Source organism: Narcine bancroftii, chromosome 6 (genome assembly GCF_036971445.1).
Source record: "Narcine bancroftii isolate sNarBan1 chromosome 6, sNarBan1.hap1, whole genome shotgun sequence".
Lineage (NCBI taxonomy): Eukaryota > Metazoa > Chordata > Chondrichthyes > Torpediniformes > Narcinidae > Narcine > Narcine bancroftii.
The window spans coordinates 204863406-204887104 of NC_091474.1; the positions used below are offsets into that span (position 1 = coordinate 204863406).

The window sequence follows — 23699 nt, forward strand, 5'->3', positions numbered from 1 at the left end:
GATGCTTACGTGGCCGAGGTCCAATCGAATGAGGTGAGGCAGTGCCTGCTAGAGAACGGGGGAGAAAACCTAGATGACATGATCCAGATTGCAGAGACAATGGAGGATGCGGTCTTAAGTATGGACGCTTATACTCAGGCCTGGACCCCACGCTATGAAGTGAGTAGGATGTACTCCCTCAACCCTACTACCCCATGGCCCACCAACGGCCTGTTGGCCACCACTACCCTGCATGATGCAACCCTGAAGTGCTACTTGCGAGAGGGACAAGCACAGCAGGTCCCAGTGTCTGGCGAGGAAAGCCAGGTGCCAGAAGTGCCTTAAAAATGGGCATTTTTCTGTAGTCTGTCGCTCCAAAATGCCCACCATCAAACACAGCACTTTGTGTGAGGCCCAGCCGTCACTCTCCCATTCAAACATCTCTTCCTCAGAGCTCTCGTCCAATGAGAGTGAGGGCTCCACTGCGCGGCAGCGTCTGATGTCACGGGGCAGACGCCAGGCGCGGAAGGTACAGCCCACCCTTGCCGCGTTGATGTTGGCTTGCTTCAACCTCCCACACGGAGCACCGACTGCCCAGGCCCTGGCCCTGAATTCAATGACCACTGCCGCCACTATCGCTGCTACCATTGCTGCCAACCAGTGACCTGCCGCTGCTGCCAACCAGGGATCCGCCGCCATGGCTGCCACCACCGCCGCTACTGACGCTGCCTACCAGGGACACGCTGCGGCGGCTGTCGCTGCCATGGCTGCCTCTTCTGCCACTGCCACCAATGACCAGGGACCCGCCACTACCGACACGGCCAACCAGGTACCCGCCGCCACGGCCATCGTTACCGATACTGCCGACCTGATACCCACCGCCGCTACCGACCCGGTACCCACCACCGCTACTGCCAACGACTGCCCGACTGACCACCCCACCACTGACGGCAAGCAGCGACCCCCAGCACTTACCGTTGGCTGGCCGACACCCCCCAGCAGGCTGCAGGCAGCAGCCCCAGCTTCTCGATGCTGACAGCTCCAGCCCAACTGCTTCTGTGACATCACCACACACACGTAGTGCACTTCAGGCCCGACGCTGCGTGACGTCATCACATAAGACTCCACTGTTCCCAGCACAAGTCGCTGCATCAGTGACCCTGGACCAGGACTGCCTCCATCCCCTTACAAAAGCAATTGAACTGATTAAAGTGCATGGACACCATACCAATTGCTTATTTGACTCGGGATCAACCGAGAGTTTTATCTGCCCAGATCTGGCTCACCGTTGCAGACTGGTTATTCTCACCACTGACCAGAGGATTTCATTGGCGACCAGATCACACTCAACTGGTGTAAATGGGTATTACATGGTGACTCTGAAAGTCCAGGGCATCACATTTACAGATTTTAAACAAATTAGTCCTCCCCCAACTCAGTGCTCCCGTATTGCTGGGACTGGATTTTCAGTGCCAGTTCTGAACTGTTTCCCTGCATTATGGGGGGGCCCCATGCCCCACTCTCTGTCTGTAACCACTCCACTCTGGTAGCCTCCTGCCAGTGACAGCCCGAGCCACCCACCCCACTTGTAGTCTCTCCACCCTTCGGATCGCTCCTCCAGCGCTCTTCGCAAACCTCAACCCTGGCTGGAAACCAGTGGCCACCAAAAGCCAGCAATATAGTTATGAAGTCAGGAAATTCATCACAAGCGAGGTGTGCAGACTGCTGGATGAGGGCATTATCGAACCTAGCTCAAGTCCCTGGAAGGCCCAGGTGGTGGTTGTTAAAAACGGGGAGAAGCCGCAGGTGGTGGTTGACTACAGCCAGACAGTCAACTGCTTCATGCTTCTGGATGCGCACCCTGTCACATGGGCTTTCTGGCAATTAGTTGGAGAGAGAGAGAGAGAGGTGAGACCAATTTCAATAAGTTCTCTCAGCTCATGTGTGACACTGAAAGAGACTGAACAGTCACAGCTGAAACAAGCCAGGAAGAGCTGGTTGAAAACAAAAAGTTCCAGAGCAGTGGATGGCTGGAAGTGTTATCTGTCTGATGTTTCTCTTGGAATAAGGAGAACAGAAAAGAACTCTGTGGTAACCTGAAGAAAGAGGTTACCATCTGGAAAACACTGATGGGGCAAGTTTCATTAGCGAGACATTGAGGTGACTAATGGTGGTACCTCAGTTGTGGAAATCCTGGAACAACAAATCTCTCTCTGCAAACCCTACAAGAACCTTCCTGAGCGGTAAACATTTACCTTGTCCTTTGGGCTCGTAGCAATAGCTCTAAGTGCTTCTATAATCTCTCTACAAGTAAAGGGAGCATCCAATTCTTTAATATCCATGTAGTGCACGTTGAAAGAATGAAAGGCTTGTTGATCTAAACCAAGGCTTTTATTAACTAGAAGACTGGAGCGTATCACATGTCGGTTGACCAGTCCAGAATGATCTGCGTTTGGCTAGGAGCAACCCTTTAAGACTTGCCAGTAGGCGTGGATACACTCTCAGTCAATCACAACCATCCTACACCACAATATATACATATACACATTGGTGATAGAATCTGTACTATCACATTCACCCCTTCTTTGAGATATGACCCCGGGGTGGATGGAGGGCTGTAAAAAAAAGGGGGGGGAAAACCTGGTGGGAGGTTAGGGGCTGTAACAGTCGGGGGGCCTGACTGTCCGGCATGACCGCCGTGGTGCTGGGATTGGGGTTGCTGGAGTCGTATCACCAGCGAGCTCGTTGAGTGCGGCCACCGCTTCGCTCAATTACTCAACGGCGTTGTCAACAGACTGGCCTGAGCTGGTGGGGTGGTGCTGATCCCTCTGTTCGAGCACGTGACCTAGGGGAGAAGGATTTGGAGGAGGTTGGGTTGGGAGCACTGCTGGGCCCGATCCGGCTTGGGCAAGGTCCCTTACCAAGACTGTGTCCTCCCGCCCGTCCGGGTACTCAATGTAGGCATAATGTGGGTTCGCATGGAGCAGAGTCACTCGGTCAACCAAAGGGCTGTTCTTTGAGTACCGGACGTGGCGTCGCAGGAGAACCAGCCCGGGAACCGTGAGTTGTGTTGCATAGGAGGGAGCAGATGGAGTGTAGGGCGCTAGTGAACACGTCCTGCTCTGATCTTTCCATTAACTGCTTGCATCTTCTTTTGCAAATGTGCATGTTTTTTGCAGTATGAAATTTGCCCTGCTGCTCTTGGTAAAGAACCCCTGGCTAGCTTTCATTCCATCTTTTAGCTCACTTCTCCTTTCTTTGGATTTTTTTAAAAAACACAGTCAGCACAAGGTAGGTGTCGTAATCGAAAAGGCACAGTGCCAGATAGAATCTACATACAACATGAACAGGAAGTATAAAAGTTTTTAAAAAAAATCTTGGTCGAAATTACAATGCTCTTCCTGCAAATCTGTTTATTCAGAGCTGGCACCTTACAGTGCTCAGGTAAAATTGTGATCTCCTGAACAGCATGGAATCTGGTGATCTACAGGTAACAAATTTCAAATATTTGTCATTGAATTACAATATCAATTGCATATTATTGATGTCAGGAAATGAGAAAGCAACGAACAGCTTGAGGGAAGCAAACTGATTTAGTAGGAGAGATCCAAAACTAGATAAAGCTACATATTTAAATCCAAGGTGTGTAAGTCAGAAAGCAGGAGAAACTCTTTTACACCAGTGGTTCTGCATTGCAGAGGCAGAGTTAAAGATTCACAGAAGTGAAATTCAATTCGTAAATGATTTGTTTTTGTATGAAAACTGGGCACTGGATTGTGGAAGTTTGTAAAGTGAAGTGCTGTTCCTTTCACTCACAAGGCATATACAATGCAATATTTTAATCTTTGTTTGAAATAAATATAAGGTTGCCTCAAATGCAAGTCATGAATCATGGCCTTCAGTTTAATAATTCTGGTATAAATAAAAATAATATGTGGCATTGACATAAGAAAACCTTCACTGGGTTCTGAGCCAGTGCTGATTAAAGATTGGAAAAGTTGATTAAAGATCGCAAGATCACAAGATAAGGAAACAGAAGTAGGCCATTTGGCCTATTGAGTCTGCTCCACAAATTCACCCTGAGCTAAACTGTTCTCACTTCTAGTTCCAATTTCCTGCCTTTTCCCCAGATCCCTTGATATCTTGACTAATTAGATACCTATCAATCTCTCCTTTAAACTCCCCCAATGATTGGGCCCCCGTAGCTGTATGTGGCAACAAATTCCACAAATACATGATCCTTTAGCTAAAGAAATTACTCTTCATCTCAGTTTTAATTGGGTACCTTCTAATTCTAAGACCGTGCCCTCTTGTCCTCATTTCACCCAGCAAGGGAAACATCCTATTCACATCTACTCTGTCTAATCCTTTCACCATTCGATATGTTTCTTTGATATCTCCTCTCATCCTTCTATATTCCAATGAATATAGTCCAAGAGCCTCTAAACATTCCTCATATGTTAGCCCCTGCTTTCCAGAAACCAACCTGGTATATCTTCTCTATACTCTCTCCAATATTATTATATCCCCTCTAAGATAAGGGGCCCATGACTGCACACAGTACTCCAAATGAGGTCTCACCAGTACCCCATAGAGCCTCATCAACTCTTGTACACTATTCCTCTTGAAATGAATGCGAACATAGCATTCACTTTTCTTTAATTGCAGATGCAACCTAATGATTAACTGTTAGGTTCTGCCGCACAAAGTGTAGATGGGCAAAGAGATAGCATAGATACTCTGGTTCAATTCTCTGCTGTGCAAAAAAATTTTGAAATGATAGCATGAAAGTAATGTTTCTGTGGCTCGACCCATTTCTTTATGGCATAAATTCAGGAACACATCAGGCAATTTCAGTGAAATTACTTTTAGAATTTACATGTAATGGAGAAGAACTGAATTGACACAGATCACTTGCAAATATTCCCATCAGGCACTGTGTTACCATATCAACGATGGTCATCTGATTATGGTTGACTGGAATCAGGAAGATTAATTTCATATTGCTATTTTGTGCTTCTGCACAAATTGTTGTACTAGGAATAGTGTCAGGTTCGGTGGGTTCACAGAGACACAAGTCTAGACACAAGTCTAGACACAAGTGTCACAATCAAAGGTAACTATTGTACACATGGAAATCAAACAGGGGAAGATGTCACATGATACTTAATCACTCTCACTACTTAATAAATATATAGCCATTCAGATTGGACTTCAATACTGGTGGCTGCCTATCCTCTACATGGTACGAGACTAAAACTACAATGGTGTAAGCAGGCACATCAATACCAGTGGCTTCTTACCCTATCACACTGCCCCGCATGAGTACATGCTCCCAATAGCCCGTACCAACGAGGTGCAGCTCCCTGCAAGCACTGATCTATTCAGAGCAATAAAGTGTAATGCACACCTTATCCATGTCTCCTCCAGCAATGTCCACAGTAGAGACCTAGTGTGGTGTGGCTTGGACCAAGAGACAGAGAGAATGAACTGTCGCACATGTTGGAATTTATATGGTTCATCTGAATGTCTGATAAATGATGATGCAACATCATTCAAATAAACCAACAATAAGTTGTGCACTGGAGTCCAACCTTGATTGGCAGGTGATCCAACTTCCAACTAGGTTCTAGACAGGGACATCACATGATCGTCCACAATCCACATATAACAATAAGGAATCACTTATTTTATTCTGTACTTTACAGCAAGTTGCAGCAATGAACATGGAGACAGAATTTGAAATAGAATGTGAATCCAACACAACTGAGACTCAAAATAACTTTTCATTTGCTCCTCTGAACCAGCCTACACCTAAGAAAGGTAAAATAGTTTTATAATACATTCGTCATAAATCAATCCACTTTTCTAGTTTTCTCTTGAGTGATCCAATTGTCCAGCTGTTCCCCACCCTTACTCTTCTCGATCTCATCTACAGATGACTAAAACAACTATAATGTGTAATGGGATGCAATTGATATCTCCAGATGATTACAAGTAACCCAGGGATAGAAAGATACTTCAGATTTCCCATTGTCTAATGCAGCCATTCACAATGGGAACCCTATGGCCACCCTGGAGGCCACAGCACTTTTAAGAAAAAGCCCTGATTTTTTTTTTTTTTGTTCACCTCACGAAACATAAATATTTTAATTTTTTCAATCTATTCGGTAAGAGAGAATTATGGAAGAAATCAAAATGGACGGGGACCCATAAATTTTGAACACAGTTCTAGGAAGGCCATAGCCAAAAAAAAGATTGAGAATGACTGGTCTAATGCATGTTCATATAACCTAGATCTGGATGGGAATTTAATTCATCCACTTATATGTGAAATACAAGTTCTATGCATTGGCAACTGTAAATATGGAAAGGTGCCATTCTCAGAGCTTTTATTGTTTCCTGTCTATTTTGGTTAAATTGTTATAGTTCTGACCGGCTTACGTTTCATTAATGATGCCTTTTTTTTCCAGGTGTGTTGAGCTTTATTCTCATTGCTGCATCTATAGTTTCATCTGTCAGTGGACTCATCTATGGCTATGAGCTTGCAAACATTTCAGGAGCTCTTCTGCAGTTGCAATCTGACTTCCATCTTACCTGTGGGAAACAAGAAATACTTGTCAGTGCAATTTTAATTGGAGGTACAATAGGGTCCATGGTTGTTGGTTACATCATTGATCTATGGGAAAGAAGGATAGCAATCATTGCAACAACTTTGTGTTTTGTCGTGGGCAACGTCATAATGTCTGCCTCTACTTCCTACATAATGCTTGTTGTGGGCCGCATCATCGTGGGAATTGCTACAACTTCAGGTGTATTTTCAGTATGTATCTATCTATCAGAGATTGCGCCATCCGAGAAAAGAGGCATGTTGGTATCACTGATTGAATTCAAGATTGTTATTGGAGTTTTGCTAGCATATATCATTAATTATGCATTCTCTAACACTTTGGATGGTTGGCGCTGGATGTTTGGTATTAATCTTGTTCCAGCAGTGCTACAAATCATTGGTGTTTTCTTTCTTCCACCAAGTCCTCGGTTTATGGTTAAGAAGGGAAATGATGAAAAGGCAAATCTCATTTTGCAGAAAATTAGATCATATGGCAATATTGATGATGAACTGACAAACATCAAAGCTTCTCTGAGCAATGAAGGAAATTACACATTTCTTGATTTATTTCGGGCAAAGGACAACATTCGACTACGAGTGGGGATAGGATTTGGCTTGATATTTTTCTTGCAAGCTTCAGGCCAACCAAATATTTTATATTATGCATCAACTATCTTGAGATCAGTTGGCTTTGCAAGTAACACAGCAGCAACATTAGCTTCTATTAGTATGGGGCTTGTAAAAGTGATTTGCACGGTTTTAGCTATGCTACTCATGGACCAACTAGGACGCAAAACATTTCTTTACATTGGAAGTACTTCTATGGTTGTAATGTTGATAATTCTGGCAATGGTGCTCCGTAAAATTCCAATGCAATTCACTAATGTCTGCAATTACCCCAATCAAACGAATCACTGGCAAGATAATGTCACATCTACAATGCCTGGATATAACTCAACAGCTGCTCAAGTTTTTATATCAAAGACACAGGTTAACCCAACATTGGAAACTACAAGATATTCAATCACAAACCAAAATGGTATTGGAACTACAATGGTGCCAAATCAATTCTCTTCTCAGCTCAAAGGAAGCCCTGAGCAGAATGAAGATGAGATGGAACAAGTATCTCCTTTGTTGAAATGGCTGTCCCTTGGTTGCCTGCTCTTGTACATTGCTGCCTTTTCTTTAAGTTTTGGACCAGGTAAGAAACTCTGTGTTGAAATTAACTTGCATGGATAAATGGATAATGCTTTCATTGGGAAGCCTGATAAACTGTATTCATGAAATTTAATGTATTGTAATATAATTTGACCTAATTTTAATGTTTATGAATGTATTCAATTTTCTCCTAAGGTTTGAATTCTGCTGAGCTGAATCATTCACCTTAAAATGATGTTCAGCGATATTTGTAAAATGATTGACTGTGAGCAGTACTTAAGCTTAACACAATGTTCTTCTCTGTCTCTAATTATAGTGGTGTGGGTGCTGTTAAGTGAAATATTTCCAACAGGGATAAAAGGCAGAGCTGTGGCTTTCGTAGGATGCTTGAATTGGGCTTTGAATCTGCTCGTTGCTTTAACCTTTTTGTCGGTGACAGGTAAAGAAAACTTAATTATAGGATGAAGCCTAAGATTTTTACATAGACAATTATTCTGGTCACTGTTTGAAATTTTAATTGTTTTGTTTTGCAAATCACTTCCAAATCCAACAAAAATGGAATTATACTTGCGCTGTTTCCTCCAGTGTGGAAAATTGATCAGCCCTGTTTTCCAAAGGCAAAATCAATTAAAAAGTGTTGGGTTCAGCACAATGAAAATTGAGACGATAAATTTAAACAAGTAGATAAACTCAACAGGAAAAGCATCTGAAGATTAATTTTATAGGAGTTATCTCACTGGCTCCAATTGCTAAGTCTATTCCTCTCTCCCTTCTTAAACAATGACACAACATTAGTGACCTTCTAGCCCTCTAGCACAATCCACGTATCCAACGAAGTTTGGAAAATGGTGCTCAAATCTTTAGCCATTCTCTTCCTTGACTCCTTTAAGAGTAGTGAACATATTTTATCTGGCCCTGGATATTTGTCTATATATCAAGGTGCTAAACCCTTAATATTTGTCTCCCCCAACTGTTAATATACTGAGAGCGATGCATAAAAGTGCTGGAGCCAAATAAGCAGGTCATGTAGCATCCATGGAAAGCAATGGGCCATCAAAATTTTGTACCTGAGCCTTTCTTCAGGAAATTAAGGAAATAGGAGTCTTCAAGATCTGCATTCTTCTTGTTTGCCTCTCTTATCATACTTAGTATAGATGAACTAAACGTAGCATTTAATTTTATTATGCCTTTATAGGGAAAACATTCCTATATACTGCATTTAAATCAATGACCCTATGGTAGTTCATACATGCTGATTTGCATACTTAAATTGTCCTAAAGGCTGTGCTTGTTACCAAAATAATTTTCTCAGTTTAAAATCCTCTCTACGCTGTCTAATTCGTTTTCTCTTCTGTTTTTGTCACTACCTTTTGGGTCTTAGAGATTTTACAGATATTTTCTGGCTATTTGTAGTTAAACAGGAATATTGGCAGATGCTGGGGTCGAGTGCAATACATAAATTTGCTCAAGAAACTCAGCAGATTATGCAGCCTCTATAGGAAGCAAAAGGCCTTTGAGTACCATTTACTTTCTATGGATGCTGCGTGACCTGCTGAGTTTCTCCAACACATTTGTGTATTGCTGCTAATTGTGTTGTCCAGCTCCACTGATTGCTTAGGAAGGGCCGCGGACCTGGGTAATTTCCCTGGGCCACCCTCTCCCTGCCATCTGAGTCGGCAAATGGCTGAGCAGTAGCATGACATCAGTGCTCGCGCGATGCGTCATCATGTCGTCATTTCAGAATTTAAGCTTGTCAACCTCGATTTTCCTTCAATACATCAGTTCATTCTGCTATTTTCCTCCTGCAATTCCAAATGTGAAATTTCACATAATAGTTTCCAAGCCCTAATATAACGTAAAGGTTCAACTGTGCTGGTGATTGTTACCTTAACATATAAAGTTCTGACTTCAGCAGCAATAATTTTTGTTCTTATGACGGTGAAGATTTTTGGTCCCCGATCACATTTGCCCAATATTTAAGAATGTGTAAGAAGCAGTTTCATCGTCATTCACTTTGTTGTCTTTCAAGAAGAGAATAGTGCCTATTCTCTATTTAAATAGCTGTCAAATTGTTATTTGCTGTGTGTGTGTGGGTGGGTGGGTGGGTGTGAATAGAAAGATAGCAACCTTCTGCAGGAATAAATGCAGCTGGTAAACAGCAGAAGAATGACAAATCCAATGGAAGTACTTGACAAATGAGGCATCAAACTTGCCTTCACTTCTGGCCAGGCACATGGCACACTATTCGCGTGACACTGAACTCCAGGAATCCGCTTACATATAGGGCTTCCAGGCAATTTTTAAAACGTCTATTTTTCATTTATTTAACTGTGTCTGCCAGTGCATTGAAAATTCATTATGGGCAGGTTTTGTATGAATATAAATATTCAGAAGGAAAGCAACCGTGCAACAAAATAAATTCTACGTTCCATATATGCTAGCGTATAAGACAGTCTAGAAAGTTGAAAATGTTACCCCAAAACCAGGGGTTTGTACCCCAAGCCACTGATAAGAAAAGTCTCAACCTCCAGGCAATCAGGACTGGTAGATGAAAGAGTACACGTGAATCAGAAGAGGGGGATCAGAGGTGGAGAGGATGAGCAAATGTAGGTTCTTGGGAGTCACTATCTCGGAAGATCTTTCCTGGAACCAACACACCAATGGCATCATGAAGAAAGCTTCTACTTCCTCAGGAGTTTGCGGAGGAGCTAGTGGAGTTGTTCAAGTGAACCGGTACGGACTTGAAGGGCCGACATGGCCTGTTTACGCGCTGTAAACGGTTATATGGTTAACAGCGAAATCTCAGCACTCCCTATGGAGCCCATCTGCCCAGTCCGACTGCTGTCGACTCTGTACAGGCTTTAAACAAATACTCTGCTTTTTTAAATTATGTGTACAAAATGGATGAGCTGAAATGTATCCACATTATCTTGCATCTTGCATATCCTTAACCACTCACTAAGCTTGTCTGCAGTCCTTGTCTCCTGCTGCAAACGCACAATGCCATTTAGTTTAGTATCCTCAGCAAACTTGGAAATATATCAGTTGGTTCCCTCAGACAAGTTGTTGTTGGAGATTGAGAATACTGGAAATTGGAGAAGTCAATATCAATGCTATCTGGTTGGAAACAGCTGAGACAAAATATAAGGCGTTGTTCCTCCAATTTGCATGATTTGAATAGTACATAAGGCCATGGATAGACATGTCAGTATGGGAGTGGTGTGTGGAATTAAAATTGTTGACTACTGAAAGGTATTTATTTGCTGATGCAGCAGACAGAATAAAGGTGCTGAACGAAATGATATTCCAGTCTGTGTCTCGTCTCCCTTGTGTAGACGAGGCCACATCAGGTATACCGGATGCAGTAAATGATGCCAACAGATTCACAAGTGAAGTACTATCTGGGTCCTGAATAATTGTGAGGGAGTTTCCTGTTTTTTCTGTCTCTTCTTTCTTAAATAGTGGAATCACATTTGCCACTCTCCAACCCACACAAACAAATGAAGAATCAATAAAACTTTGGAAAGTGATATTCAAAGCATCTACTTAGTCATATAACATTCCATATATTCCTTTTTAATAGAGTAATTTACTTTTCAAATCTAACGTTTCAATCTAATCATGAAAAATATATTAGAACCATGGAACACTTTAGTACGGAAACTGGCCCTTTGACCCATCTCGTCCATGTCAAACTATTTATTCCACCTGGTCCCATTCACCTGTACTTGAACCACAGCCCTCCATACTCCACCCATCCATGTACTTATCCAATCTTCTAAATATTGAAATTGAACCTCCGCAGGCAGCTTGTTCCACACTCTTACCACTCTGAGTGAAGAGGGTTCCCTGAATGTTCCTCTGACACATTTTACCTTTCACCCTTCACCCGATATTCTCTCGTTCGTATCTCCCCAATCTCAGTGGATAAAGCCTGCTTGCACTTACTCTATACTCCTCATCATTTTGTGTCAAATCTCTCTCATTCTCTGATGCTCCAAGGAATAGTCTTAACCTATTTAACCTTTCCCTATAAATCATCCTTGTAAATTTTATCTACATTTTTGCAATCTTTTTCTATTTCTTTCTTACAGATAAGTGACTAAAATTGCACTCAATACAGTACTTAAATTTTGCATTACTAATTTTTTCACCATAATATTCAAACTCCTATATTCAATGCTTTCATTTATGTGCTGAAAGCTCTCTTTACAACATTTTCTATCTGTGATGCCACTTGCAAGGAATTATATATCTGTATTCTGAGATCTTCTATCCTGCCCTTTCCTACTGTTTACCATTCAGGGGTGGACAAGCTTTTATTTTTTAATTTAGACATACAGCATGGTAACAAGTCATTTCAGCCCATGAGTCTGTGCCGTCCAATTAACCGACACCCCCGATAAGTACTAGTGGACCAAAATGGCCTGTTACCATGTTGTATGTTTAAATTAAAAATTAAAATGTTGGCCATCCCTGATGTAAGCCCTACTGTGATTCATCCTGCCAAATTTCAACATGTATCACTTGTTGCATTAAATTTCAGTGGCCATTTTTCAACCTATTCTTCCAGCTGGTTCAAATCCTGCTGCAAGTTGAGAGCCTTCCTCGCTATCCCTACTACTCCCCCAATCTTAGTGTCATCTACACATTTCCTGATCCAAATGACCACATTGTTATCCAGATCGTTGACATAGACACCAAACATCAATGGACCAGCACTGATCTCTGAGGCACACCACTAGTTATAGGCCGGCAACCAGGGAGGCAATCACCTACTACCACTTTCTGACTTCTCCAATGAAGCCAATGTGTAATCCAATTTAAACATCTGATTGAACCTTCTTGATTAACCTCCCATGCAGGACGTTGTCAAAGGCTTAACAACAGACACTGCCTTCATCAGCTTTCCTGGAATCTCCTCAAGAAGGTTCCAAAAAGATAGGTTTGACGTGACCTACCACACACAAAGCTATGTTGACTATCCCTAATCAGCTCCTGTTTATTCAAATTATTTTGTATTCATTCTGAGGATACCTCCCAACAATTTACCCACTACTGATGTCAGGCTAACTGGCCTATAATTTCTCTACAATATCAATTAACAATTGATCTGAAATTATTATTGCAAATTGGCATCAATCTCTTGCACATTGCCATTAATAAAGTTTATTTTTACTGTTTCATTTCAATTGAAGCTCCACAAAATCCAAAGTTTCTAACCCAACCTTAATTTCAATTTCATCTCGTTCATCTGATTATGTAAATTGCAGTAAATACTCAGCTGGGTGGCCTGAGTCGCAATATTTTTAATATTTGCCAATTCCGGAAAAGTCTGATGTCCTCCCAAAAAAAGAACACTAATATTTTAAACACTCAGGAATCATAATAAATCAATACCACATATGTTCACATATAAGATGACCCCCTGATTTTCCATCTAAAATGTAGGTTTTGAGCTATGCTCACTGTATATGACTATGTCAGGTCTATAACTTACCATTGACCAGTGGAGTGATGCTGCTATGGACATTTAATATACTTATTCAAAACACTTTAAAAGCAAATGACCTAGTAAAGGGCAGATGGACCCCATGGGTGAGCGCTAACACTTCGCTGTAAGGTTCGTATTTTAAACTTTGTACAGGGGAGTGTTGAGACTTTGCTGTTAAGGTTTGGATTTTATACTTGGCATACAAGACAACCCCTGATTTTGGGGTGAAATTTTTAACATTCAGGACCATCTTATACACTAGTATATACAATATTTGTTGCCTAACAAATCCCAAATAAAGTGTGCTCTGCTAAATCACTCTTTTCCATGTATGACAACCTTGGTAGAATTTCCATTCAGCTCATGTTACCAAATGAGATCATGGCTGAGAGCCAAAACAATTTTTCTTCCAGTGTAATACCACATAGAAATGTCAGATCAGCTGGGATATAGAATTATTTTATTATAAAATTTGCATTTATAATTATACAAATGTCCTACTCATGGCTTTCAATGGTGGATCAAGAATATATGCAGATGGAAAATTGTTTGGAGTTACCCCCTGCAATTCCTTTACATCTTCATTTCATTTCTCAATAAAGAGTTCTAATTATGGGTGCGTGCCCATGTGAAGGATCTAGACAGACATGCTTTGATTGAGCTCTTTGTGAAGAGTATTAAAAAGACAGTTCAAAATTATTTTTTTTTACAAAAAATGAATAAGACGACTAAGAAACCAAGGCAGTTGAGAACAAAAAGTTTCTACTCAGCCAGGAACATCAAGAAAAAGCCCAAAAGGGAGCAATACAAAAGTGGTCTTGGGATTGGCAGATCCAAGTAGAGCTGGGGAATCATGACAAGAACTAAATATTATCCTGGAGAAAATGGAAATCGTGAGCAACTGATTTTCTGGCATTGAAAATGTAATGAGAGACATGACTGAAAGGATGATCAAAATTAAATAAATCCTTGAAGAATGGAAAGAATGTCCCAAGTAAAAGTAGACTTGGTAAAAGCACAAGATAAGCTAAAAGCTTTGGAGAAAGATGTGAAGCAATGGGAGTCAGACAGAAAAGCTCTGCTGGACAAGATCGACCACATGGAGAATTTTAGCAGATGAAATAATGTCCGAATTATTGGACTAAAAGATGGAATTGAGGGATGAGATCCAATGAACTTCTTTAAAACATGGATCGCGTGAGTGCTGGGAAAGGACAAATTCAGAGATAAACTGCATATTGAAAGGGCTCACCGGACCCTTGGGCCTGTCAATGAGCAACCACGACCAGTCCTGGTAAGACTTTTGAGCTATCGGGAATGAGAGACAATTCAGGGAGCAGTATATGAATCTTCTTTTCTTTTTTTCTTTGGCTTGGCTTCGCGGACGAAGATTTATGGAGGGGGTAAAAAGTCCACGTCAGCTGCAGGCTCGTTTGTGGCTGACCAGTCCGATGCGGGACAGGCAGACACGATTGCAGCGGTTGCAAGGGAAAATTGGTTGGTTGGGGTTGGGTGTTGGGTTTTTCCTCCTTTGCCTTTTGTCAGTGAGGTGGGCTCTGCGGTCTTCTTCAAAGGAGGCTGCTGCCCGCCAAACTGTGAGGCGCCAAGATGCACGGTTTGAGGCGTTATCAGCCCACTGGCGGTGGTCAATGTGGCAGGCACCAAGAGATTTCTTTAGGCAGTCCTTGTACCTTTTCTTTGGTGCACCTCTGTCACGGTGGCCAGTGGAGAGCTCGCCATATAATACGATCTTGGGAAGGCGATGGTCCTCCATTCTGGAGACGTGACCCATCCAGCGCAGCTGGATCTTCAGCAGCGTGGACTCGATGCTGTCGACCTCTGCCATCTCGAGTACCTCGACGTTAGGGGTGTGAGCGCTCCAATGGATGTTGAGGATGGAGCGGAGACAACGCTGGTGGAAGCGTTCTAGGAGCCGTAGGTGGTGCCGGTAGAGGACCCATGATTCGGAGCCGAACAGGAGTGTGGGTATGACAACGGCTCTGTATACGCTTATCTTTGTGAGGTTTTTCAGTTGGTTGTTTTTCCAGACTCTTTTGTGTAGTCTTCCAAAGGCGCTATTTGCCTTGGCGAGTCTGTTGTCTATCTCATTGTCGATCCTTGCATCTGATGAAATGGTGCAGCCGAGATAGGTAAACTGGTTGACCGTTTTGAGTTTTGTGTGCCCGATGGAGATGTGGGGGGGCTGGTAGTCATGGTGGGGAGCTCCAACAAATATATTTTTGTCTTCCCTCTGTTGTTTATGAAAAAAATATCTTTCTTAAAGTCTTCATCATAATTTGGTGCATAGATATTCATAAATGTCCATGATTTTGCATAGATTTTACAGTGTGCCATTACAAATCTTCTGGTTTGGTCAGTCAGTATCTCTTCTATTATTGTTGGTATATTTTTATTAATTAGAATTGCTACTTCTCCTGGTTTTGAGCCAAATATAGATGATATTACTTGTCCCACCCATCATCATTTTCATTTAGCATGTTCCAATTTAGTAAGATGGGTTTCTTGTCGAAAGATTATATCTGCCTTTAATTTTTTTAAGTGTGCCAAGACCTGCCTCCTCTTTTATACCATTACCATTAAGACTAATATATTTTGAACATTCTATCCATGTTGATTTTTCAAATAAATATTGTTTAATACTACAATCTTTTCAGTTGTTTAAACAGTCTTCACCTTGCTACTACTGTTCCCAAATTTACTCTTTTCTGAGATCTCCATGAACATTTCAATGAAGTTTACATTTCAACAATAAATACAAGATTTTTTTAAAAATACAACTTTTATTTAGTCCCTTCATGAACATTTTTCACAGTCCTCTGCTTTGGCAGACTTAGCCTTTTGATAAACCTCGCAGGAAGTCTTCCACCTCATTCATAGTCTTAAAAATTCATCTATTACCTTCAAGCAAAATAACGGTCCGCCTGAAATTAACCATGCTATTTTTGCAAGATTTTAGTCCTTCTTTGATTAACCAAAAGGAGGACTTTGATAATGCAAAACACAATTGCATTCCAAATATTTGAAATATTCAATGAGAGCAGAAGGTAATAGATGAATTTTTAAGACTATGAATGAGGTGGAAGACTTCCTGCTGTGTAAAGTGTAAAGAGACAGATAGAACTATTTTGTGAAACCCATCTTCCATCTACTGATAATAGCTTTTTAATATGGAATTCATTAAAGCTTATCTAAGGGGACAAATCATTTCCTATACAAAAAAACTAGAGAAAACTAGACAGAACTAAAAACACAAATGCTGGAGAAACTCAGCAGGTCAAACAGTGCCTTTATGTAGCAAAGGTGAAGGTGCTACATATGGAAAAAAATTACATACAACTTAAAGAACAAATATAACATTTTTATTAAGATATGGCAGACATATTTGAATTATATAGGGGCCCAACTGTAATAATAAATATAATAATTAAAAGGGATAATAATGAATGCTGCTGAAGTATGAATGCAGGTGACAATGAACCCTGATTTTTTTCATAAATGTGTGTGTGTGTGTGTGTGTGTGTGTGTGTGTGTGTGTGCATGCGTGTGTGTGAGTTTTTTTTCTATATTTATGGCAAAAATTCTTAAGAAGTGTTCTAATTATACAGAATCTTCATGTCAAGAGCAGAATTGCTGCATGGAAGGAACTCTTGATCATCCTTGGAACATTGGCTTTAAAGGTCCCTGGAAGAAATGAGTTAAGCTAGAAAGTCTGTAGATGCTGCGATTGTAGTTTAATTCACAAAATTGGTAGAGAAACTCAGCAGGTCATGCCACATCCATAGAACCAACATTTTAGGCCTGAGCCCTACATCAAGGTGTGAGCAAAAAAGCAGACAGGGACCTGAACGAAAAGGAGGGGAGAGGAGGAAGGAAGGGGCAGAGGAGGAGCACAGGCCAACGGTAGTGGAAATGGAGTGAGAGGGCAAAAGAAAAAAAGCTGAGAAGTGATGGGGAGGGGATAGCTCTTTGAATGGAGTGGGAATGGGGTGGGGAGCTGGAGGAAATGAGACAGTGGGATAGGGAAAGAGGGAGAGATAGTATAAGGGCCTAGCAGAAATTAGAGAAGTTGATGTTAATGCCATTTAGTTGGAGAGTGCCCAGAGGGAATATTAAATGCTGTTCCTCCAATTTGCGGGTGGCCTCATTTCAGCAGGTGCTTGAGGCCATGGACAAACAAATAGAATAGAGGAGTCTTTCAAAGTACCTCTTTTTTTTTATCAGCTTGGAAGCTGCCTGAATTTGTTCCTTGTGGAGCCCTATCAAAATGTACAGCACCATATCCCTACCCACATTTCTGCAGTGGCTGAGGGAGTAGCTGGATCTCATGTTATATTGGTACATGTGAGAATAAATAATTCAATTCTTATCAATAAGAATTGAATTAACTATTCAAAATATAAAAGCCATATTGAAATATTATAAGTCTATTTTAATACTGGTAAAGGGAAAAATTAAGGGTAGGTTTACAAGACAACAATCACCCGTGTTTGATTATTCTGATATTGCTGCAGTGGCAATCATGTGTTATCATAAAAAGTAATTTTAAAATAACTTAAAACTGGCATCTTTTTTTTCTCTTGTTTAGAATCTATTGGCCTGACGTGGATTATTCTGATATATGCAGTGCTGAGTTTTTTCGGGCTGATTTTTATCATTTTCTTTATACCTGAGACTAAAAATCAGACGTTAGAGGAAATATCTGAACAACTAAAACAAGGGTAAGTTGATGAGAAAGACCAGACATAATCTGAGTGCAGCATGTGGTCGAATCAGTCTCAGCATATGGTAACATTTGAGGTATGGGTTGATAAGAAGCTTGCAGCATTTACAGCACAGAAACGCCAGGCAATGGCCATCTCCAAGTAGTGCAACTGCTTACATTTGGCACTCAGAATCATTATCATTGTCAGGTCCATCACATTCAGTATCTTATTAATGACCAGTGACCAGAAACGTAACCAGACCAGCCGCACATCAGAAGCTGGTGATCCTGAGACAAACGTAACCAGACCAGCCGCACATCAGAAGCTGGTGATCCTGAGACAAACGTAACCAGACCAGCCGCACATCAGAAGCTGGTGATCCTGAGACAAACGTAACTAGACCAGCCGCACATCAGAAGCTGGTGATCCTGAGACAAACGTAACCAGACCAGCCGCACATCAGAAGCTGGTGATCCTGAGACAAACGTAACCAGACCAGCCGCACATCAGAAGCTGGTGATCCTGAGACAAACGTAACTAGACCAGCCGCACATCAGAAGCTGGTGATCCTGAGACAAACGTAACCAGACCAGCCGCACATCAGAAGCTGGTGATCCTGAGACAAACGTAACCAGACCAGCCGCACATCAGAAGCTGGTGATCCTGAGACAAACGTAACCAGACCAGCCGCACATCAGAAGCTGGTGATCCTGAGACAAACGTAACCAGACCAGCCGCACATCAGAAGCTGGTGATCCTGAGACAAACGTAACTAGACCAGCCGCACATCAGAAGCTGGTGATCCTGAGACAAACGTAACCAGACCAGCCGCACATCAGAAGCTGGTGATCCTGAGACAAACGTAACCAGACCAGCCGCACATCAGAAGCTGGTCATCCTGAGACAAACGTAACCAGACCAGCCGCACATCAGAAGCTGGTGATCCTGAGACAAACGTAACTAGACCAGCCGCACATCAGAAGCTGGTGATCCTGAAAAAACGTAACCAGACCAGCCGCACATCAGAAGCTGGTGATCCTGAGACAAACATAACCAGACCAGCCGCACATCAGAAGCTGGTGATCCTGAGACAAATGTAACCAGACCAGCCGCACATCAGAAGCTGGTGATCCTGAGACAAACGTAACCAGACCAGCCGCAAATCAGAAGCTGGTGATCCTGAGACAAACGTAACTAGACCAGCCGCACATCAGAAGCTGGTGATCCTGAGACAAACGTAACCAGACCAGCCGCACATCAGAAGCTGGTGATCCTGAGACAAACGTAACTAGACCAGCCGCACATCAGAAGCTGGTGATCCTGAGACAAACGTAACCAGACCAGCCGCACATCAGAAGCTGGTGATCCTGAGACAAACGTAACCAGACCAGCCGCACATCAGAAGCTGGTGATCCTGAGACAAACGTAACCAGACCAGCCGCACATCAGAAGCTGTTGATCCTGAGACAAACGTAACCAGACTAGCCGCACATCAGAAGCTGGTGATCCTGAGAAAAACGTAACCAGACCAGCCGTACATCAGAAGCTGGTGATCCTGAGACAAACGTAACCAGACCAGCCGCACATCAGAAGCTGGTGATCCTGAGACAAACGTAACCAGACCAGCCGCACATCAGAAGCTGGTGATCCTGAGACAAACGTAACTAGACCAGCCGCACATCAGAAGCTGGTGATCCTGAGACAAACGTAACCAGACCAGCCGCACATCAGAAGCTGGTGATCCTGAGACAAACGTAACCAGACCAGCCGCACATCAGAAGCTGGTGATCCTGAGACAAACGTAACCAGACCAGCCGCACATCAGAAGCTGGTGATCCTGAGACAAACGTAACCAGACCAGCCGCACATCAGAAGCTGGTGATCCTGAGACAAACGTAACTAGACCTGCCGCACATCAGAAGCTGGTGATCCTGAGACAAACGTAACCAGACCAGCCGCACATCGGAAGCTGGTGATCCTGAGACAAACGTAACTAGACCAGCCGCACATCAGAAGCTGGTGATCCTGAGACAAACGTAACTAGACCAGCCGCACATCAGAAGCTGGTGATCCTGAGACAAACGTAACCAGACCAGCCGCACATCAGAAGCTGGTGATCCTGAGACAAACGTAACCAGACCAGCCGCACATCAGAAGCTGGTGATCCTGAGACAAACGTAACCAGACCAGCCGCACATCAGAAGCTGGTGATCCTGAGACAAACGTAACTAGACCAGCCGCACATCAGAAGCTGGTGATCCTGAGACAAACGTAACCAGACCAGCCGCACATCAGTAGCTGGTGATCCTGAGACAAACGTAACCAGACCAGCCGCACATCAGAAGCTGGTGATCCTGAGACAAACGTAACCAGACCAGCCGCACATCAGAAGCTGGTGATCCTGAGACAAACGTAACCAGAGCAGCCGCACATCAGAAGCTGGTGATCCTGAGACAAACGTAACTAGACCAGCCGCACATCAGAAGCTGGTGATCCTGAGACAAACGTAACTAGACCAGCCGCACATCAGAAGCTGGTCAGCCTGAGACAAACGTAACTAGACAAGCCGCACATCAGAAGCTGGTGATCCTGAGACAAACGTAACTAGACCAGCCGCACATCTGAAGCTGGTGATCCTGAGACAAACGTAACCAGACCAGCCGCACTTCAGAAGCTGGTGATCCTGAGACAAACGTAACCAGACCAGCCGCACATCAGAAGCTGGTGATCCTGAGACAAACGTAACCAGACCAGCCGCACATCAGAAGCTGGTGATCCTGAGACAAACGTAACTAGACCAGCCGCACATCAGAAGCTGGTGATCCTGAGACAAACGTAACTAGACCAGCCGCACATCAGAAGCTGGTGATCCTGAGACAAACGTAACCAGACCAGCCGCACATCAGAAGCTGGTGATCCTGAGACAAACGTAACCAGACCAGCCGCCCATCAGAAGCTGGTGATCCTGAGACAAACGTAACCAGACCAGCCGCCCATCAGAAGCTGGTGATCCTGAGACAAACGTAACCAGACCAGCCGCCCATCAGAAGCTGGTGATCCTGAGACAGGATGGTTAGGATTGTGACAGCATATTCTGGGTGTATGCAATTTCAACAACACAAAAAAACATTTGACACCATCCAAGATAAAGCAGTCTATTTGATTGGTTTTTCACAAATCACCCTAAATATTCATTTCATGCATTATCATATGTTGTTACTCTCGTAGATTTCTCTGAAAGGATTTCCCAAACCAACAATAGACACCAAGATCTTGATGAAGGGTTCAAGACTAAACCATTGGCTGGGTATTTTATCTTTGCTATATAAAGGACACTGTTTGACCTGCTGAGATTCTCTTGTGTTTTTACTTCAATCACAGAGTCTGCAGACTTTCATGTTTTACTTCAATTGACACCAAGCTCCACCTGTAGGTACTCTTCCAAGTGACAAATTTGTCATTCTTTCATCATTGCTGAGTCTACATATGGAATATCCAAGCACTACAGTAGGTAGTAATGATTTCACCACAATGTACTTCCTCAAAAACAATTAGGGATTGATAATAAATACTGGTCTTCATAGCAATGTCCACAAAACCAAAAATGAATCAATGAAATAAATTTCTTAGTATTCTTACCATAATTGTATTTTAGAGTACGCAGTTAAATACATACGCAAAAGTGCTGGAGAAACCTGGCAGGTCACACAACATCTGTAGGAAGCAAATAGATATAACTAACATTTCAGGCCTTAACCCTTCATTCAAGGTACAAGCAAAAAGCAGGCAGGGGCCTGAATAAAATAGCAGGAGAGGAAAGAAGGAAGAAGGGGCAAGAGGAGTAAGCACAGGCCAATAGGTCATAGATGAATATGGAGGGAAGAGGAGAAGAGGAAAAAAAAAGCTGAGAAAAAGCTCCTCATGCTACTCCTTAATTGATTTATTTTAATGATTTTGGAATGTTTCTTTTTAATTTTATGCAGTGAAATAAAGCTTTTTGCTAAGTTGTACATGCCTGTAACAAGTAAATAATAATTACAGTAAGATATATTCTCTGTGGAGAAATTATAGTGGCATTCAACAATGTTCTTCTCTCAGATATGTTAACAAAATCTATCCATTGTTATTTACAGTTAATGGGGTCATGATGACATATTTTCAACCTGGCTTACTTTAAACAAAAGTAACCTATTGAGAAATGTTTATCTTTGCTTTAAGCCAAGAATATACACATTAATATAATGGAGGGAATTGATTTATGACAGAAAGTTCAAATTCTAAATTGAATTCACATAAACCTGAAATGTTACCAATCTTCCAGGAACAATATAACTGGAATCTGTTGCACCGCTCAACATGTAAAGAAACTGATCCCAGGACGACTTTGGAAACACAAAGGTGGTGAGCACTCCATCTGGGCTACTGATATCCAATACCATACAGATGGCTTGGAAAATTATTTTGGTGATAGTACTTTGTAACATAGAGTTCAAAATTACTATTTATGAAAGTGACATGGCACTGATCTGCTATTTATTCTGTTTTCATTCATAACTGTCATTGGGTTCATATTTCTTTAGATTGGCCTGCAAATAGTTGTAGATGATATTTGTTGATCTTGAATTTAAAAAAAAAAGTAATGATAATTAAGTACATAAATAAAAATTTCTACATCAAATGAGAAGAATTTGTGTAAATTTGTGTAAGAATGTGCAAACTCCTTACAGACAGCGCTGGATTCAAAACCAGGTTGCTGTCACTGTAAGCGTGTTGAGCTAACCATGCTACTTCTCGTTTACTCAAGATTCCACCATCTGCTGTTCTTTTTTCCTTTGGACTTTTCTGGGTTGAGTTGATGGTTGTGAAACAAGTTCTTTCACTCAAATACCAGCAATATTATATATTGTCCCTCTACTTTTCTACACACTTGTATCAATATCTCTTTCACTAGGTATCCTATTGTCCAGTCATCCACTTGCAGAACATTTCATTAAACTTAATGCGATGTTTGAGATACATCTAACCTTGGTAACGATGATTCTACTCAAAGACAAAACTTGAAAAAAAACAACTTATCATATATTTCAGCTGGAATTAGTCATTGATTTTTAAATTTACATATTTAATTGTTGTTTCTAAAAGAGCAAATATTTAAATATTATTAAATTATGCATCGTGTTCACACCGTGGGCCATGAACTTAGAGTGTCCGGTATTTTCCCAGAAGAGCAATGCTGTTGAAATTCAGGTGAGACATAAGGCTAAATGGAAATTCTTTCTGACCATACTTGGCCATGGTGTGGAGCTAGTCAGACTTAGCTCAATCATTTTTTTTGCCATTTGTTTCTTTTACACATCTTCAGATCTCTCTAAGGAGTTCCAAGATCTTGGAATCAGCTGCTCAAATTTTTTGACAAAGTCTGCATGCAGATCTGCATATTATCACCTGCTGAGGAATGCATATAGACAAAATATAACCAAAAAATATCCTTCATCATCTATATTGAAGAGTGCTGTATATTTTGTAATCCATGTTATTAAATTGTATCAAAGATGTGCCAGGGTTTACATGGACAGCACATAAAAATGTTCTAATCAGATGAAAACATTTGTCCTCAATTTTACTTTGGCAAAACAAAGGAATATTTAATAAAGATATAGTTGATTCAATTTGTATACCCGGCATTCAACAATTATTAAAAAAACTCACAAAACAGATGGAAAATCAGGATTTA

At 41.8% G+C, this 23699-nt stretch overlaps 2 protein-coding genes across 4 annotated transcripts in view; one reads left to right on the top strand and one right to left on the bottom strand.

Annotated features, from left to right (window-relative positions):
• The first annotated feature begins 3370 nt into the window (after positions 1-3370).
• slc2a12 (solute carrier family 2 member 12) lies at positions 3371-22643 on the top strand. 3 transcript variants are annotated; one of them, XM_069887288.1, is made up of 6 exons: positions 3371-3469; positions 5688-5802; positions 6453-7790; positions 8064-8186; positions 17848-17980; positions 22287-22643. In XM_069887288.1, the coding sequence occupies exons 1-6, from the start codon at positions 3449-3451 to the stop codon at positions 22444-22446; spliced, it is 1890 nt and encodes a 629-aa protein (XP_069743389.1). In that variant the 5' UTR covers positions 3371-3448; the 3' UTR covers positions 22447-22643. The 3 variants fall into 3 exon arrangements, with proteins under 3 accessions (XP_069743389.1, XP_069743391.1, XP_069743390.1); XM_069887290.1 differs by lacking the exon at positions 22287-22643 and adding an exon at positions 21194-22278; XM_069887289.1 differs by lacking the exon at positions 8064-8186.
• The window catches only part of tbpl1 (TBP-like 1), a 194536-nt gene continuing 176515 nt past the window's right edge, over positions 5679-23699 (bottom strand). The window contains exon 10 of the mRNA XM_069887298.1: positions 5679-6576. Coding sequence (XP_069743399.1) covers positions 6536-6576 — 41 coding nt within the window. The 3' untranslated portion in view covers positions 5679-6535. The remainder of the gene's footprint in view (positions 6577-23699) is intronic.